Genomic DNA, 19,423 nt, shown 5'->3' on the forward strand with positions numbered 1-19,423 from the left:
TGTGACCTCCAAAGGGGCATAGTAACATAAGCAGACGTGGAGTATATTCAGGGCATTAAAATTTCATGGTGGAGGGAGGGCTGTTAGGAAAGAAAAGGTCTCAGGGGTCTGGCGAGAATGCAGAAGAGATGGGCAGCACTGATCTAGGTGACAGTGACCTTCTTGCATTACTTGTGCTCCTAACGTGTTAGGTTTGCTTCTGATGTCAGAGCCCTCAAGTCCTGGAACATGCTTCAGGGCTTCCCACCCGAAGTGTACACCTCTCCCAGTTCCAGTTTGACTGGAGTGATCTCATTAATGAGACCGCATGGTCATCGCTGTGTGTCAAAGTTGAGGTTGGAGAGAAATAGACGCATCACATGATCGTGAATGGACATCAGCCAGGGTGGGACTGGGGGCCTGTGGAGTCCCCTCCCAGGGGTCTGTCTGTCCTCAGGCCAGCCCTGTCTGGTAGAAACATAATGCTAGATACATATGTAATTTAAAATTTTCTAGTAACCATCCTTAAAAAGTAAAAAGAAATTGATAAAATTAATTTTGATGACCTATGATGTATTTCAATACATTTAAAATTATTTTCAAGTAATCAGATTTTTTTTTCAAGTAATCAGTTTTGTAAAACACTGTGAAACTGTTTCACATTCTCATTTTCACAAGCCTTTGAAGTTGTGTATCTCAGCATGTACAGACCCTCTCAGTTTGAACCAGTCACACATCAAATGCTCATAGCCCCACGCAACCTGTGGCTATTGTATTGGACTGTATAGGTATAGACCTTTCTAGAACCTCATACATTGTCTCCCGCGGTCTGTGGAGTTACAACTCTAAGGAGGGAAAAACATAGTACTTTAGGAAGAAAATTATGTGGAATATTTAGAAGTCACTAATAGGAAGAAAACTGTTCAAACATTCTACATTAATTTTAAACATTTAAAACAAATCCTTTAAACACAACCCTGAATACGTTTCTCTGTCTTTTATGTTTTGTTCTATGAGTCCAGAATAATAACTGTGTCAGGTGAGGTGATCTGACCACGGTTAAATGAAATTACAAATTAGAATAAACAGATACATATCTCTACTTGGGTTTATGTATTTTCTTTTAAGAGACAATTGCCAGCCCAGATTACCAAGCATTTTGGAGTATGTCATTTGATTAGGCACTAAACTCTGACCCAAGAAAAGCAATTCATTATGGGCCTGTGGATGAAACAGAAAGTGAAATGGGTGTCTTGGCAGTTTTCTGTTTTCATGGTTAAGAAGATTGTGTTGATTTCTCTGTGATTTCAACATGTGGTCCTCTGCCATTGTCAGCTGACCAAGTACCTTCACCTTCTTATAGCTGTTATTGTGAGAGTAGTCAAATAACTGATAAGAGATTTTGTTTTATTGAATTGACCTCTGATTTCTCTTTCTTTTAATGTGGATCACGTGGTATGCCGTAGCCTGGTAGATTGCAGGAGGCCCCCCCCTCACCTGGCGGTTGCGGCCGAGGGCGGTCTTTCTAGCTCTTGCCCTCCACAGTCTTCCCACTTCCACGCTTCGGAAAGGTAGAGGGGTTATTTTCCCACTGTGGATGTCTTTATAATAAAAACTTGGCTCTAACTCTTATAAATAAGTAAGTTTTGCCATTAACCAAATTACTTATGTGGAGAATACGTATAGATTCTTGGAAGTGAAAAATTTGATCTAACCCTTACCAATTTATTTATCCACTAACCAAATTACTTATGAAGAAAATACATATAGATTATTTCTTTTCCTTTCATTTTAAGCACTTGTAGATGGTTATATTTTTTTTTAAATACTAAATTTGACTCTGGAAATTAGGGTAAGCATAGAGTCCTTTCTTATTTTGTGATGTACTTTGAAAAATAGAATTAGGAATTGAAAATTGGGAATATGATCTTTGTATCTGGGGTTCAACAAATAAGTTTACAAAACTTTTTTCAAATATCACGTAAGCATGCCTGCCTGCCTATTTAGTCACTCAGTCGTGTCTGACTGTGACCCATGGACTGTAGCTCTCCAGGCAAGAATACTGCAATGGGTTGCCATCCCTTCTTGAGGGGATCTTCCTGATCTAGGGATTGAACCCAGGTCTCCTATATTGCAGGCAGATTTTTTTTACCATCTGAGCCACTAGGGAAGTCCCATCATTTAAGCATAAGGAGAGTTATTATTGTAACTCAGTAAAGAGCTTATAGATTTTCTGAGTAATATGATCAGATGTGTCCATAGCATTTGTAGAATAGAATTTTGGAGAGTAGTGTAGGATGGACCAGAAGGTTCAGAATTCTTGGTTAGTGTAGGATGGACCAGAAGGTTCAGAATTCTAGGTTGGAGTTTTCATTTGATGCAGAAGCCACAGGTTCCTGCCTCCATTCCCTTGGAATTGCCTACACTTTGACCTGGCTGCTTTGTAAAAAACTTGAGCAGTGAAGCCGTGATTAACTTCTGCCTGGGAAACTGTTTTTCTTTTTGAAGAACCAAGTCTAGGGATGTATTTAATACTTCCCTCCCAGGTTATGGGTGCAGAACAAAGGCCATTTTAAAATGAGGTCAGCTAAGTTGTGAGCAGTTATATAACTGATGTGCCTAATTGGGATTTCAGCAAAAATGCCGATAACGATTATGGCTAGTAAATGCATTATTGATACAGATCAGTCAGTGTGACCTTGAAGCTTACTTTTTTGAACAACCTTTGATCTTGAAAGTCTCATATTCGATAATGGGCAATTTTGGAATCCTCTTTCTTGTCAGTCACACTCAGCATCAGGAGTCTCTTCCCTCATTTATGTCCCATCTGTCTAAATTCCCTCAACACGCAGCACAGACGGTGCGTGTGTATTTGGGTGCAGCGCCTTTTACGGGGCTGGTGTGGCTGGGGGCACATGACTGAGGGGTGGTGTGCCCGGCATATGGATCACACAGGGCTCAGTCCTTTGAATCTGAATTTGCCCACCTCAGCATCTCGATGGCTTATAGCTTTCATCACAGAATCAGATGTTAAGGGGTCTAGATTTGGGCAGGGTGATGGAGACCTGTGTTCAGTGTTTACATTCTCCTAGAGCAGGGATCCATAAACTATAGCCTGTGGCCCCAGTCCGGCCCACCCTCTGTTTCTGTTAAGTTTTATGGGGGCACAGCCAGTTTGTCCACATACTGTTTGTGGCTGCCTTTCCACCACAAGGGCAGGCTTGAGTTGTTGCCGCAAAGACCACATAACCCCTGGAGCCTGGCTGTCTGGCCTCTTAAAGTTTGCTGACACTTGGCTCCAGAGCAGGCTCACGTCTAGAGGGTTTTACTTTAATGCAGTGGATACTGTTCCAGAGAATTGTTATAGCAAAATTAAAAAATATGTTCCTTTTAAGCAAACAGTTTGAGGTTTGGGTGCTGCGTTGATGAGGGTAGGAAGCCAGTTACGACGGGTTTCCCCCTTGATGCCTCTGGAGAATCATCCAGGTCAGAGCTGTTGGCACAAAGGCCCCTTGCTGGAGGCCACAATGCTCCCTTTGCATATTTCATGGTCCTGAACATGTAATTCTGGACACCTTGGTACCAGAAGAGCCTTGACCCTCAGGAGAAAAGCAGAATTAGGAAACTGGAGGAAGCAAGAGCAAGGAGATGATGAGCACTTTATCTCTCAGATGTCTGGAAGGCCCAGAGTTCCTTCTCGGGGCAGCTTTCTGAAGGGCATAGTGTGTGTGTGTGTAGAGGTGTCTCCTTGGTTACACACCCACAGTATGTGATCTCAGGCTCCTCCTCTCTGCAGACTGGCCACATCGAACCTGAAGGCTGCCATATGCCTTTCCATGGATAGAGGGCAGCAGATGCCAAGGGAGGAGGGACCAGCCCGTGTCTACTTCAGTGTGAAATGATGGAGAGGAACATTGAATCTGTTTGTCTGAAAGGCGGGACTAAAGATAGCCAGCGTCAGTTTAGCCATTCAGTTCAGTTCACTTCAGTTGCTCAGTCGTGTCTGACTCTTTGCGACCCCATGAATCGCAGCACACAAGGCCTCCCTGTCCATCAGCAACTCCCAGAGTTCACTCAAACTCATGTCCATGGAGTCGGTGATGCCATCTCATCCTCTGTTGTCCCCTTCTCCTCCTGCCCCCAATCCCTCCCAGCACCAGGGTCTTTTCCAGTGAGTCAACTCTTCGCATGAGGTGGCCAAAGTATTGGAGTTTCAGCTTCAGCATCAGTCCTTCCAATGAACACCCAGGACTGATCTCCTTTTGGATGGACTGGTTGGATCTCCTTGCAGTCCAAGGGACTCTCAAGAGTCTTCTCCAACACCACAGTTCAAAAGCATCAATTCTTCGGCGCTCAGCTTTCTTTATAGTCCAACTCTTCACATCCATACATGACTGCTGGAAAAACCATACCCTTGACTAGACAGACCTTTGTTGGCAATGTAATGTCTCTGCTTTTTAATATGCTATCTAGGTTGGTCATAACTTTCCTTCCAACGAGCAAGCGTCTTTTAATTTCATGGCTGCAATCCCCATCTGCAGTAATTTTGGAGCCCCCCAAAATAAAGTCTGACACTGTTTCCACTGTCTCCCCATCTATTTCCCATGAAGTGATGGGACCAGATGCCATGATCTTAGTTTTCTGAATGTTGAGCTTTAAGCCAACTTTTTCACTCTCCTCTTTCACTTTCACCAAGAGGCTTTTTAGTTCCTCTTCACTTTCTGCCATAAGGGTGGTGTCACCTGCATATCTGAGGTTATTGATATTTCTCCCAGCAGTCTTGATTCCAGCTTTGGCTTCTTCCAGCCCAGCATTTCTCATGATGTACTCTGTTTAGCCATTAAGGGTCCCTATCTGTCTGAGACAAGCTGTGGGTCATCTACAAGCTCACCTTGTCCCAAGAGGCAAGTTCTATCCCCTTGGAGCTGATGTCTCAAGCAGATACGTGAGACCAAGCATGATGTGAGGTGCTTGAGAGAGCCCGTGTGAGGTATGAGAGAAGGTGGAAAAGGAGAATTGCAGGGCTTGCTTTCTCACGTCATTAAAACTGTTGTCTGAAAGGAAAGGGTATAGGAGGTCAAAGAGTGAAATAATCAAGTGGGTCTTTTTTTCTCATCCATATGTTGTTTAGAAGGCTCCAAGAATTTTGTGCCTAAATCGATGGTTTCTGTGGTTGGACAGAAGTAAGACAGCTCAGGTCTCAGGAGAGAAAAATATAGAATGCGTGGAGACCCGAATGCAAGTCACAACCACTTAAACGCTCGTTTGAGAATTAAACCTCGTGCTGTGTTGTTGTAGGAAGAGTCTTAGCAAATAGGAATCTGGGAAGTATTTCTTGAAGATAAAATATTTTGCAGAATCTCAGCTCAGAGAGCCCTGCACGTTAGTGAGTTATTGGTGGCATCCAGCATTTGTGGTAAAGTTGACACATCATCCATTTCCTTGTTTTCAAAGCCGGTGCAGATGTATAAATATCTTCAATATAGGATGTGATGGGTGCATGTCCGAGATGGCCCAGACCTATTTGCAGCTGTGTGAGAGTTGAGGAGTTCGATTTGGAAATTGAGCTTGCAGGAGCACTGAGGTCAGAGTGAGGCCTGCAAAGATGGCAGCAAATTTTTTTCTTCCCTTTCCCATTTCATCTCTTTTTTTCCATTTCCCCCTTTTAAATGCTACTTCTCATCTTTACTTGGAATTTGGCAGTAGGCTGGGACAAGGTTACCTAAATGGGGAGTGCCTTCTCCCGGGTGCGTGTTCTGTCCACCCCTGGTGGCCACAGAGGGGATAGTCACAAAGCTGTGGTCGTAAGGCAGTGGTCTGTTGGGTCCGTTTTCTAGGCTTTCTGAACCATAGAAATGCTGGGCACAAAAACATTTCCAAAGTTTCTCTTCCCACTTTAATCTTCCATTTGTGTTTCCTTAAGTCCTTCAGTTTCCCGACCCTCAACACCTAAAAGCGATTCAGAACTGGTCAGCAAATCTGCGGACAGGACAATGCAGAAGAATAATCTAGAAATGCTCTGGCTCTGGGGAGAACTGCCCCAAGCCACAAAGGTAGGTTTTTTTCCTTCCTCATTTCTGCCATCCATCAAAGGTAGTTTCTGAGGACATGAAATGGTCACAATATTTTCTTTCAAGAAATTTTATTTCATATTCCAATTTGTTATAAGAATCTCAAACTATATTATGGTATTTCAAGCTGGGTATTTTTAAATACTGTAAGACCCTTAGAAGATGCTACCGCCTCTTGTATCCCCAGTAAATCTTTGTGACGTGAATAAATAAATGAGTGAGTGAGTGAAGACTGAAAGCATTTCTATGATGACTCAAAGAGTCAGCTCTTTGGAGAGTAGGTCTGTTGAGGCTGAAGCTGTGGGTTCATTCCCTTTCTAGGTTATATTTAGCTTTCATGGAAAATGCTGATTTCTCTGCCTATAAGCAGTCGTGCTGACCCAGCCAGCCATCTTTACAAATGCATGTCATCTGTTGCTGGAGAAACAGCACAACGTGCAAACCCATCACTTTTGGCAAAACAGTTCCGACCACAGATCCACTGTTGCATTGTTTTCTTCTGTGCTCGAAGCTGTAGGATCAGATGCAGAAATGCATACCCGCTCCCTGCTTTCCAGCCCACAAGCTGCATTTTGATTTCTATTTAGATAAATCTTTTCCATAACTGGAAATTCTTTGGAGAGTTAGCGTCAGAAATGCCCGTTTCCCACTCATGGGAACCAGCCACCAAATCTGCCCTTGTTCACTCACGTTTTGGGGGTGGACTTCATTAAACTGTAACACACATGCAGAGAAACACCCAGATCCTGAGTGCCAAGATCGAAATAACTTCACTTCACACACTTCACACAGGTGAATGTGTCCACGTGACCTGCACCCAGACCAGGACTAAATCAGAACTTGGAAGCCCCCCGACCCTTTGCAATTACTGTTCTAACTGACGCCTCATCCCCACCCCCCCAATAATGATAAACCCAATCTTGACTTTAATAGCGGAGTTTAGTTTTGCAAGGCTCATCCTGTTACCATGTGTCATAATTCACTTACTCTCAGCACCTTGATCGCCCTGTAGTGTGAATACATTCCCCTTTCTCCTGCTGGACATTTGTGTTAGATTGGTGGTCTCATTCACTCACTTACTCACTCACTCCCATTTGGCAACTGTTTTATATGAAAGTTCATTTGCTTTGGAAATACTATCCTTGGTTTCCAGACCTTTCGGCAGGTATGGGAATCACCAAGTGCGCCACCTCCCCCTACCTCCCTCCCCCAAGGCTTCACTGTGTCCTGTACAGTTGTGCCTGCCCAGGGGCCCTTTGGTTGACTTGACTCTTTTCTGACCTTCTCTCTCTCCCTCTCTCCCTGCCCCTTTGATCCAGTCCTCGCCACACAAGATGAAAGAGTCCAGCCCGTTGAACAGCAGGAAAATCTGTGATAAAATGCACTTCCAAGCCATCCACAGTGAATCTTCAGATGCGTTTAGTGACCAGTCACCAACACTGGCCAGGGCATCTCCGGTGCAGCCACTGCTGGAGCAGAACAAGCCGCAGACAGAGATACAGTTTGTGAACGAAGACGACGTCGAGGCCTTGGGAGCAGCGGCCCCCCCTTTACCCACGATCGAGGAGCCCAAAGCCCCTTCTGCCAACACTGCCCCAGTAGCTGCAAGCAAGACGGACTCGCCTTCCAGGAAAAAGGGTGAGAAAGCCGACGCTTCCTAGCGCCTTCCTGTGCACTGGGGGCTCTGCCCACCTCAGCCTCTTCCCCCGCAAAGTTCACGATTCTTCAGAGGGGAGACAGGACATCTCTCCTGTTCAGTCCATGCCCTTTTGCTGAATATGTGTTTTCTCAGAAATGAATTCTAGAAAATCTAACCTGAAGGAGGCCTCGGGGATGGTGCAGTGATCCACCCCTGCCGCCCTCCACTGTACAGGTCAGGGATGCTGGGGTCCCCCACGCTAGGACTGCACTAGACACTGCTGATGAAGCTAGTCTGCACCCTGCTTTCCTTGCCCCTGGTTTCCCTCTAGTGCTGAGGCCCACTGAAGCTACCCGACTCACTCAGTGGGCCCTTCTGAGCAGATCTGCACACGGTGCTCAAGTGCCCTTTCGAGAGAGGCTCGGAAGTCTGTGAGGTTGCATCTGAAGAACGGTGCTCAGACCCGACCCGTGTGCCCTTTCAGACAAACGAAGCCGACACCTGGGGGCTGACGGCGTCTACTTAGATGACCTCACGGACATGGATCCCGAAGTCGCTGCCCTGTATTTCCCCAAAAAGTAAGAGCCCTTTTTATGCTTCCTATTAGTTTTGTATATGTTAACCTGGGAGCTGCTTTTTCCTTATATTTGATTAGAAAGTGAGTGAGAAAAGGGTGCAGGAGTCCCACGTTTTACCGCGAGGAGCAACCAGTCAAAGCACAGACCCTGTGTAGACGTGAGGGCATGGCTGTCCACCCCTCCTGGGACGGCTTTTGAGCCGGGGACACAGGCTCGAGGCCATCTCCCCAGGTACACCAAGGTGATGTTGCAGCCGTCAGTGATCCTCATCCCAGATCAGCTATGCACAGCCCTGCCCCTCCCCAGGGCAAGTCCCCTGTGTCTCAGGGGGCCCGCTGTCTGGGGTTCCCATCATTTGTGGGGAGGCCTGGCTCCGGAGAGGGTGTGACAGGACCCTGGCCTCTTGGGACGGCGTGCTGTCTCTTCAATCCTGGTGCATTTGGGAGAAAACGCAGGGAGACGTAGGGGTTAAAAATGGTTATTTTCCCTCCTAAGGTCATTCATGTAGCTCGTGTGCCTGTCATGGTGCCTTAGGGAGGGCCTGCTGGGATGACATCGTTTGTCCCTCTAACTGCCGGGATCACCTGACATCTGAGTGAGACATCCCCCTGCCCCCCAGGCTCCGGAAGTCCTCCTCACAGACCCTCCCACTCCTCTTCTTCCAGCGGGGACCCTTCCGGGCTCACGAAACCCACCAGCGACAACGGAGCCCGCTCCGCCAACCAGTCCCCTCAGTCCGTGGGCAGCTCTGGCGTGGACAGCGGCGTGGAGAGCACGTCGGACGGCCTGAGGGACCTGCCGTCCATCGCCATCTCCCTGTGCGGGGGCCTCAGCGATAACCGGGAGATCACCAAAGGTACTGCGGGGCCGCCGCCATCTTTGAGCCAGCAGCGCCCCCTGGTGGCTGCCGGCTGCACCGGCCCCGAAGCCCCGGGCTCATGAAGGAGCTCATGAAGGAGCGCACGTGACTCACTGCTGGCTGGCTGGCTGGCTGACCGACCGCAGTGTTCTGCAGGGCCCACACACACGTGGCCCCAGGCGACAACAAGGCCACTGGGGTCACTGGCTGTCAGGGGTGTTTGAGCACAGCTTGTGCCCGTCCTGCAGCGGGGTGGGGCCCCCGGGGTGGTGGCAACGTCAACACTGGGAAAAGAGTGCGTGGCAAGTGTGTAGAAACGCTGGAGGAGGGAGGGGTGTCTGAGAGAGCCCTGGACCCTTCCTGGCTGTGTCAGAAAGGTGTCTCAGGGTTGCCTTAGGTGATCTGAGTTAAATCATAGCCCCAAGCCTATTTGTATCCCTAGCTTCCCAGGGTCTCATGCTATTTACATGGTGAGGTGGCCCCGAGACCTCCAGAGAGTGCAGTCAGCCATTGCAGCTGATGACCCCTGGACCAGGTGGCCCTAGGTGTCCCCACCTGCTTTAGGCAGGTCACTGAGCTTTCATTCGTGACTTTGTCCATCCTCATGACCACTGGCAAGGAGGTGGGTGTGGAAGGTCACACCAATGACTGTGACTCAGACCTGGGTGACCATACCTTGAGCACCAGTCTGCTTCTGCAGGGGCCTGTGTTTATGGTTTTCCCCACATGCCTGCTCCCGTGTAAACATGTGTGCCCTGATTAAGGGTGCATTTGTCCCCCATCCTCTGACTGCCCCCATCTCCCTTCCTTTCTGCACAGACACAGCCCCCAAAACTAACTGAAGGCCCCTTGACAAATAGATTTGATAGGATTGTCTGCATAGCTGGATGGTATAAACTCGCAGAAGATACTTGTGAGGGAGTGAAAACAGGCCTGGTGTTTGTGCTAAATCTTCTTTGTATTCCCCCCCTCCGTTTGCCTTCACAGATGCATTTTTGGAACAGGCCGTGTCGTATCAGCAGTTTGCGGACAACCCTGCCCTCATTGATGACCCCAATCTTGTGGTGAAGATCGGAAATAAGTAAGTTCCTCCTGAAAGTCATTTCAGCCATCGTGTGATACCCGTTCAGCTTCAGCTTCTCAGCTATAGAGACCTGGACAGTAACCCTTAGAAATGTATAAACTTAAGTCTTTGTTAAAAATCTATTATTGTCTCTTCACTGCTGGTAAAATGCTGCATCACTTATATGGTTAGAACATTGATGTAACTGGATCCTGTGGGGCTTGCATTCAGCTACACCAGATTTTACAATGGGACATGTGACGTCACAGCCCTGGCCTCTATCACACATAGACCGTGCACCACCCTCTTGAAAGCTTTGTTGTGTGGGGTCAGGGGATATGCATGTGTTTTTACAGGCTGTTGGCAAACTTTTCTTCATTAGAGGAAGCCGCAGATGTTTACGTGTTAACTGAGGGTCCTCGTTTCCTTTTCCTTGAAGTGTGGGCAAGAAATGCTCCAGCACATCAGTGGCTTCATGCCCAGTAGGGTGTGGGCTGCTCTCAGCTGGCTGCTGGGTCACCTGCCATGTCGTTTGTCCTGTTGCCACAGTGGCCGCTGGGGGCTTGGCTGGAGGAGGGACTTCTGCAAGGGTGGGGCATGTGGCAGCTGACTTGGGGTGTTGGCCACAGTACTGGGCTCTTTAAGGACCCTCTGGATGTCCAGAGCCTCACATGACCTCTTCTTGGGACATTAGAGTTTCAGTCTCAGCCTTGGTCTCCTGACCTCTTTTTGTTGTTTTGTGTCAGATACTATAACTGGACGACAGCGGCGCCTCTGCTCCTGGCCATGCAGGCCTTCCAGAAACCATTGCCAAAGGTGAGCTTTACCATGAGAAAGAAAAGGGACATGAAAATGATGGCTCGCTGAATCTGGGGGATTGGAATTTAGCTTTTATTTTACACTTCCCTGGTGGCTCAGACGATAAAGCGTCTGTCTACATTGCAGGAGACCCGGGTTCGATCCCTGGGTCGGGAAGATCACCTGGAGAAGGAAATGGCAACCCACTCCAGTACTCTTGCCTGGAAAATCCCATGAGTGGAGGAGCCTGGTAGGCCACAGTCCATGGGGTAAAAAAGAGTCGGACACAACTGAGCAACTTCACTTTCTTTCATTTTCTTTAGAAACCATGAGGTTAATTACACTGTGCTGGTTGGAAGTTCATGGGTGTAAACTGCAGGGGTCTCCCTTGCACTTTTGAATGTCCTTCTCCCTTCTCTCATCAAAGCAAAAGCTCCCAGTGGAGGCAGTGCCAGACTGAGTCCTGCCTCTCCAGGATTCCTGTCCCCGGATCTGCCATGCCAGGGACACAGAGGGGGGCAAAGCAGGTGGATGCTGAGCCCAAGGGTGATGAGGGGAGAAGGATGAAGGGGGGGAGCAGGGCAGTACGATACCAGACGCCAGGTGCCCGCACTCACATCAGGCCTGGCTCAGCCAGGAAGCAGGCTAGGGGCTGATTGGCCAAGAAGGAGCAAGTGCAGGTCCTGGGCAGCTCCTGACTGCACCTGAGAACAGGTGAGCAGCTGCAAGAAAGAGCCAGGGTGACGGGCAGATGTCCTGCAGCAGCCCACCATGCCCGTGTCCTCCGCCTGCCGGTTCCCTAGGCCTCTCCTGGAATCGATCACTTTCCGGCACTGGGTCTTTGTTCCAGATGCTCCGTTCTTTCAGCTGCAGAGCCCACATCTCACACTTGCATCCTCCACATGCTTAGCAAAGGCCTTGTGCTGCTCTGGATGTTGTGGCCTGTCAGGTAGTTCTCATACCTGAAGGTCGTGCAGGTCTATTTTGACTTCATTTAGCTCACATTCTCTCCTTTGTGGCTGTGTGTGCGTGTGCACACGCTTTGGGGTTGTGACTGCATCTTTCGTGGAGCTTTATCTGTGAGTATTCTTTGTGGACTGAGCTGAGGGCTTATGCTCCAGAGTGGGTTCTATTTTGTCCTTGGCAGGTTCTGTACAGTGTTTGTGGCCCAGAACAAGTTTTTATCTTACATGTCTCAGTTCTTAGAAATCAGTAAGAAGAAAGACCAGTGCAATAGAAATTTACTGATAAAGGCTATATAGTTCACAGAAAAAGAAATACACATGACTCCTGAACTTAAAGAAATTATTCTTTGTGGTAGGCAGCCTAAATATTGTACAGGTTGTCAGTAATTTTATGGACTCTGTTTTTGGTGTTTGCTTAATAATAGAAATTATTTTTATGCAGAGACTTCATCAATCTTATCTTTTGAGGCTGCTAGGTTTTGTGTCACACTTGGAATGGCCCTGCTTCCCATTTCTAAAACTTATGAAAATATGCTCTGCCTTTTCTTCCAGCTCTTTCTTAAATCTTTGATCCATCTTGATTTTATTTTGAAAGTCATGAGTTGAGGTATCAGTAATGAAATCAGTTTTTTTTTTTTTTCCATCTGGTTATTGAATCAGGATACTTTGGTTTCAGGAAACAGAATGACTACAAGTGACTGGAATAACAGGGCTTTATTACTTGACATAATAAGAATCTTAGAGGTTGGTAGTTTCAGGCTGGATGAAGCTGGATGAGCTTCTCTGATTTTCCTGGCTTCCCCTTTATGATCCCAAGATGACTGTTTTATCCAACAGCTCCTCATACAAGTGTCCAAAATAGGAAGGATGGAGACAGGCTTCTCACATTTAATTGGCCACAATTTGGTCACATGATCACCTCTAAGCCAGTTGTTGGCAACACAATGGAATGGCCATGAATGGTGCAGAACAATCTAAGTTTCTCCCCCAAAATTGAGCCTGCCTTCATGGAACATAGTGCAGTCTGATTCTTGAGCAGAGTTTTGGCTGTGATGGTGAGAAACGAAGGGGTGGTTCACCCAGAGAGTCAACTGAGTGGGTCGTGGTTGGCTCCCTAATTATCTCCATACCTTTCATTATATAACTCTCGACCCATTGATATGCAATTACAACTTTATCTTATATTACATTCCCCTGTGAATTTAGGTTTATTTCTGGACTTTCTCTTCTGATAATGTTAAATTATGTCCCAAGACTGCATTCTTTTAATTACTCTAAGTTTTAAATATATTTTAATATCTAGTAAGGCTTATGCCTCAGCTTCCCAGGTGGCACTAGTGGTAAGGAACCCACCTGCCAGTGCAGGAAATATAAGAGACATGGGTTCAATCCCTGGTTTGGGAAGATCCCCTGGAGGAGGGCATGGCAACCCACTCCAGTATTCTGAAGCGGCATAGCACACACACATGCCAGGCTTATGCCTACTTTTTTCAGTTTTCTTGGCCATTTCTGTTTGTTTTGTAAATGAACTTTACAACCAGTTTGTCTAGGTTTGAAAATAATCCTGTTTTTTTTTCCTAATTGGAGTTTTGTTTAATATATGGATGAAATAAGAGGAGTAGGGTAATTGACATCTTTATGAATTGTCCTGTTCATGAATCGGTGGGCATGATTGGCTTGTTCAGTGTATTCATGTTTTCTTTTGTGTCAGGTAGGGATTCTTAAATGATAAAAAGAAGCACACTTCAGGCTAAATATGTGAATTATTTATCTTTCCACTTACCTGCAACTTGTTTGGTTGAAAGACAATTCTCTCATTACTAGCTGAGGTATTAGTGCCTGAGAGTTCTATAAACCAAAGAAGGGAAATTAGATAATATTTACTTTGGCACTTGAATTAGCCTCAAGATGACTGTTTTTTTTGTTCTTTAAAATATTTAGAAAATTATTATTATTTTTAAAATATTTATTGAAGTACAACTGATTTACAAAGAATATTACTAATTAATATTTAATCTTCTATTCAATTTGCATTTATTTAGGACAAGAGTATAGATTTTCTTTTTAATACTTGAGCTTTTAAGTCAAATGCATCTATGAATATTCAGTTTGCCCAAATTTGGAAATTTACATCTACTAAAAAGATTCCATGCATTTTACTTTTTATTTAAAACTGTTTACCTTGTACCTCATATTAATCATTTCATTTTTCATTTTATAATCATCTTATTGAGAATAACAGTATCTTAATCAGTAAACCACTTTAATTTGAAAACTTGCTGTCTGACTAATCACTAATGATTTTCAATGCTTTCTTTTTCTGTTGTTGTTGTGTTGTATTTTATTTGTTGTTTGTTTATTCCTTTAACATCTTCTTAAGTCTTCATGCTTAAGTTACCTTAATGTAATTTTGGATGCCATTAGGTTTTGCTTCTCGAAAATTTTTAATCCACAAATAGTATGTCGTGTTTTCTCTGATTTTTCTGTTTTTTTCTTTCTTTTTTTTTAAATCTTACTTTAATTTGCATGTGCGTGTTTTTTGGTTTGAATGTGCTAAGTTGATCTTTTTTTGGTTCCATTATTTATGTTACCATCCATTTAAAACAGGCCACGGTGGAGTCTATCATGAGGGATAAGATGCCCAGAAAGGGAGGAAGATGGTGGTTTTCATGGAGGGGAAGAAACACCACAATCAAAGAGGTAAGCCTGGAAAACACAAGTGTTTCTGCCTGGCTCAGCAAGGGCTCGTGTGTCAGTGAGCAAAGCCGTCACACTGAGCCAGGAGCCAGCTCTGCTACCACGCAGGTGAAGGCAGCACAGAACAAGGGGAGGTGGAGAAGGACCTGGATGGGTGGGCAGAGATGGCCTCACCTGGCTCTGTTACCTCTCAGCTTGGAGAGTGTGGTCAGGTCACTCCCACTCTGGAACGTTTCTTCATCTATAGAAAAAAGAGATTTAACCTGTTTTTTTTTTTTTTAATGTTTAAGTAAAGTATTTTCCTGTTGCTCATGAGAACGATTTTAGCAAGGCAGACTTATAGTGTAGACTGATTCATGTTAGTCATTTCATGTCATAGCATGTCTAAAATATACATGACTTTGGTTTCCGTTTCTATAAATGCTTATACTTTTCTTCAGACCTTTACCAGCCTCTCAGTCTATTTCTGGAAGCGCTTTCTTTCTTGGCTTCCATGTCAGTGTGTCCACCTGCCTCCCCCCCACCCCCTGCCCCAGGGGCTGTTTGTCCTCTGGCTCAGCCGCTGTATAAGTGGGTCCTCAGGCTTCCCTGGTGGTGGCTTAGACAGTAATGAGTCTGCCTGCAGTGCGAGAGACCCGGGTTCAATCCCTGGGTGGGGAAGATCCCCTGGAGGAGGGCGTGGCAACCCACTCCAGTACTCTTGCCTGGAGAATTCCATGGACAGAGGAGCCTGGCGGGCTACAGTCCATGGGGTCCCAAAGAGTCAGACACAACTGAGTGACTAATACTACTACTGTTACAGGGTTGTCTTAGGAACCTCTCTTCAAAGTCTGCCCGTTATTTCCCAGGCAACCTCACCCACGCCTGTACGACGACTCCATTTTTATTAAACAAGAAGATATTTTATAATTCACATTCATTTATCAAATTCCCAGCTAGCTAGATGTCTCCACGTGGATGGTTCAGCTCTTCAAACTCATCATTTCTAAAATCAAACTGATGGTTTTCTCGAGAGTTCTTCCTTTGCTGGACCATATTCAGAAAATGACACCACTGTCCATCAATAAGCTAATACTTCCTTTTTCCTCACCCCTCCTTTCAGTTTACCATCCAGTAGGTTGCTCCAATTTTCCATTTCTCGCCATCTTCACCCCCAAAAATCTAGGCTGCCATCTTTTTCCTAGGATTACTTGCAGATGGTCCAGTTGTATCCACTCCTGCCTTCTCTTCTTCCTCATTCTCTGAGTTGCCTTGGTTTGTTTAGGGTGATAGTCCAATTTATATTACTCCCTTCTTGAAAGCTTTTAGTGGATTCCCAGATTCTTAAAGACCAAAATCCTTAACATGGTCCACAGGCCCTGTGTATCCTGGCCCCTGATTCCCTGTAGAGTCTCATCTTCTGCCATCTCCCCCTGACCTCTCTGCTGTGGTGTCACTTCTACCCGAGGACCCTTGCATGTGTTATTTTCTCTGCCTGGTGTCCTTAGGACCCCTCTCATCCCTTTGACTTAGTTACCTAGCATCTTAAATGGCCCTTTCTTGGCAGGTTGATCTGGTCTGCTGTTCTCTGCCCTCATGGCCCTGCCTCTGAACTTTTCCTTCACAAATGTTGCCAGCATTTATAATTATACACTGAGGAGTGTGACTGTTTGATTAACCCTCCCTTCCCCTCCAGACCCTAAACTCCATGAAAACAGAGACCACGTATGGCTTTGATCCTTGTGGTCTCCCTAGGACCCAGACTGGACCCAGAGCAGGGTTTCGGCAGATATTAGAGGGAATGCTGATCACACTTGGAATATAGTGTGAAAAAACCCCGAGGACAATAGCTGAGTTGGTTATTACAAGAGTGAAAAAAAAAGCTCAGATGCTCAGTTTGTTTATTTCATTAGTTCAAAGGGAAAGAGTCTGTTGGAAGTGTTTTTACCAAGATAACACTGTTTTGGGGCGTTTTCTGTTAGCATCCCTGAGCTTTTCTGACCATCTCATTTCCTCCAAGAGGGTATAAACACATTATAGCTAGCATTCACTTTGCTTTAGGAGACTTAAAGTGGAAGAGGCCTTTCTGATTCCTTTACTAGAGAATAGAACGTTCTGGAATTTAGACAAAAGACTATTTTAAGGACCTGGTTTTTTTTTTTTGTTTGCAGAGTATCTAGAGTCTCATTAGTTGGAATTGAGGGGAATGCCAGCATGAAATGAGGAAGAGTTATGAAATATCTCTTAAAAACATGAAACACATTTTACATAGAAATGTATTTTTGAACAAGTCTAATAAAGAATTGTTAATAGTGGTGGCTAAGTTCCCTGCCTCAATAGATAGATTAAACATCACTGGGCCTCTTTTCACATCATTTATCTGCATGCTTATAAAAAGCTAAAGAATTTTTGAAAATGGTTTGGACCCATCATATGTTAAGCTAGTCACCCTGCTATATTGTTTCTATCACTCGTTTTCTTTATCAACATTAAATGCATTAACCTCCCTCCAGACTGAATGACCATAGATAAGGAGATGTGATTGTAAAGCCTTTGTCTCTTGACACGTCCGTCTGGCCTGTGATGACTTTCTGCGATGTCTGCTGGCAGGTGGATGTCTTCCGCCTCCCCTGCCTGCTGGAGACCAGGCTCTGGGTTTATGTGCAGCATCTCTGTGGTCCTCCCGACACTGTTAGGAGCTGCAGGTCATCACCCTTGCCTTGCTGGTGGGAAAAGGAAACGGAAACATTCCATGACTTGCCTGAGCTTTTTAAGCCAGAGAAGCAGGACCGGCCCAGAGCTCTCAATATTCCAAAGCTCTGGCAGTACATTAAGGGAGCATCTTCTATTAAGAGCATGCGGGATTGAGAAAGAGAATGCGTCCATGTTTTTCTCAAGCGAAATATGGTGTGAAAATATTTTCAGGCATTTCTATCAGCAATTAGAAGAAAATATTTTGAAAGCCCCCGCGTATCCAAGCAGCCCTTGATAAAGCATTTGCATAAGCTGCCTTGATTATGGAGCCTTGGTTTGGTGCCACAAACACTTATGGAAAACAGAGTTATTTTTGTCAAAAATGTTTCTCAGCTCAATTGTAGACGACGGCTAAGCAAAGGAATAACTAGAACCTGCCACCCCTGGGGGTGGGGTGTGCTATTGGGGAAGGCATTGGGGCCCTGCCCTGGGCTTCAGGGAGCCCTTCAGGGAATACCTGCGTCACTCAGGTGGTTTCCCTTTGCTGTGTCCATGATTCTTTGTCGTCTTCTTCTCCAGGAAAGTAAGCCAGAGCAGTGCCTGGCGGGAAAGAGCCACAGTACCGGGGAGCAGCCGTCACAGCTGGGCATGGCCACCAGGTACAGTGCCAGTCATCTTGGGGTGTTGTAGCCCCTGTCTGTGTCCAAAGTCAAGGCACACGCCACTCAGACGCTGATAGGGTTCTCGGAATTAGCTTGGGCCTTGAATCTGGACCGATCTGGGTTACAGGCCTGGTGCTCTGTCATTTACCCAATGACCTGGAGTAATTTACTGAAATTGATCTTCTCATGAATCAAATGGAAGCACTCCTTAGATACTGACTTTCCAAAGTAAATGAGATAATGTCACAAGAGCATTCCTCATGGTCTAGGAACGTGATAACTCTCAGTCTGCAGAAGGTAATAACAGGGGTTGTGGTGATAAATAATGATATGGGTGATATGGGGATGATGTGAAAACAAGTGCCCCTTTTGCAGGAACTTGCCTTTCTCTATGATTTAATCACTTACGAGGACTCATTATGTTAAGTATTGATAGAGATTCATATTAACTTGGCCTAGAAAGACATTAGAATTTGATAACTTATCCACATTAGTAGGGTTTTATCTTCAGGGTAACCTGCTTGTTATGTGTTTTTGTTTTGATGCTATGGGATTTGAGGGTAACTCCTCTGAGGGCAGTGCCGTCAGCCACTAATTTGATGGTGTTATTATATCAACACTGAGTGATCTGATATATTATAACAACTTTACAGATGACCTCGCCCTTACAGTATTCCTGTGCTTAAGAGAACCAGGATTGCATTTCTTATTTACAGAGGGAAAATTCTGACATATTCATTGAAGGCAAGCTGCCTACCTCCATCCTTTTATACCTCGGAGGCCAAGCCAGTGCCTGACGCAGAGTAGGCATACCTTAAGTGTACTGTTAGTGAGCCAATGAGATTTTCCCAATCTATTGTTTCCTAGGGAAGGTGGGCTTAGCCGTCCAGTCCTTGGCTTCCTGGCCACAGCTCTGTATCTGAAACGATGTCATTTCTAGAATTCGTTGTTGGAACTAGAAATGCATGTAGGTGTCACGAAGGAGACAGTCTGATTTCTTTATTGTCCTCCGTGTGAGAAGAGTGTGTAGGACCGGATAAAACTGCATGGCGGGGTTGGCTCTCAGCTGGGCTGTTTTTGTTTTTGGAGGACACCCTTTCTGTTCCTCCCGATGGTGCCTGGCACAGCTCCTTCCCACCTGCCCCCGTGTAGGTATGCCCTGGAGAAGGGAGAAGGGTTGACCTGCTTGTGTGTTTCTTTTCTGTTCTTTACCCTCTGTCTCTGGCTCATTCTCTGGGGAGGGGCTTTCCAGCATGATTATCTGGATACCTTCCTGACCCGAAATTTTTTACAAATATATTTTATTTATTTATTTGGCTGCACTGAGTCTTGGTTGCAGCATGTTGAATTTTGGTCTTCATTTATGGCATGCAGGATCTTTTTTTTAAATTGTACCATGCGAACTCTTAGTTGTGGCATGTGGGATCTAGTTCCCTGGT

General features: G+C 45.5%; 1 protein-coding gene across 2 annotated transcripts in view; it reads left to right on the forward strand.

Annotated features, from left to right (window-relative positions):
• The window catches only part of LPIN1 (lipin 1), a 125,626-nt gene that overhangs the window by 83,461 nt on the left and 22,742 nt on the right, over window positions 1–19,423 (forward strand). The window contains exons 7-15 of one of the 2 annotated variants that reach the window (XM_043917095.1): window positions 1,446–1,550; window positions 5,903–6,032; window positions 7,370–7,688; window positions 8,174–8,267; window positions 8,933–9,123; window positions 10,114–10,207; window positions 10,936–11,005; window positions 14,560–14,652; window positions 17,902–17,981. In XM_043917095.1, the coding sequence (XP_043773030.1) occupies window positions 1,446–1,550; window positions 5,903–6,032; window positions 7,370–7,688; window positions 8,174–8,267; window positions 8,933–9,123; window positions 10,114–10,207; window positions 10,936–11,005; window positions 14,560–14,652; window positions 17,902–17,981 (1,176 nt within the window). The remainder of the gene's footprint in view (window positions 1–1,445; window positions 1,551–5,902; window positions 6,033–7,369; window positions 7,689–8,173; window positions 8,268–8,932; window positions 9,124–10,113; window positions 10,208–10,935; window positions 11,006–14,559; window positions 14,653–17,901; window positions 17,982–19,423) is intronic. The other variant, XM_043917096.1, reaches the window with a different exon arrangement.

This window comes from Cervus elaphus, chromosome 11 (assembly GCF_910594005.1).
Source record: "Cervus elaphus chromosome 11, mCerEla1.1, whole genome shotgun sequence".
NCBI classification, from domain to species: domain Eukaryota; kingdom Metazoa; phylum Chordata; class Mammalia; order Artiodactyla; family Cervidae; genus Cervus; species Cervus elaphus.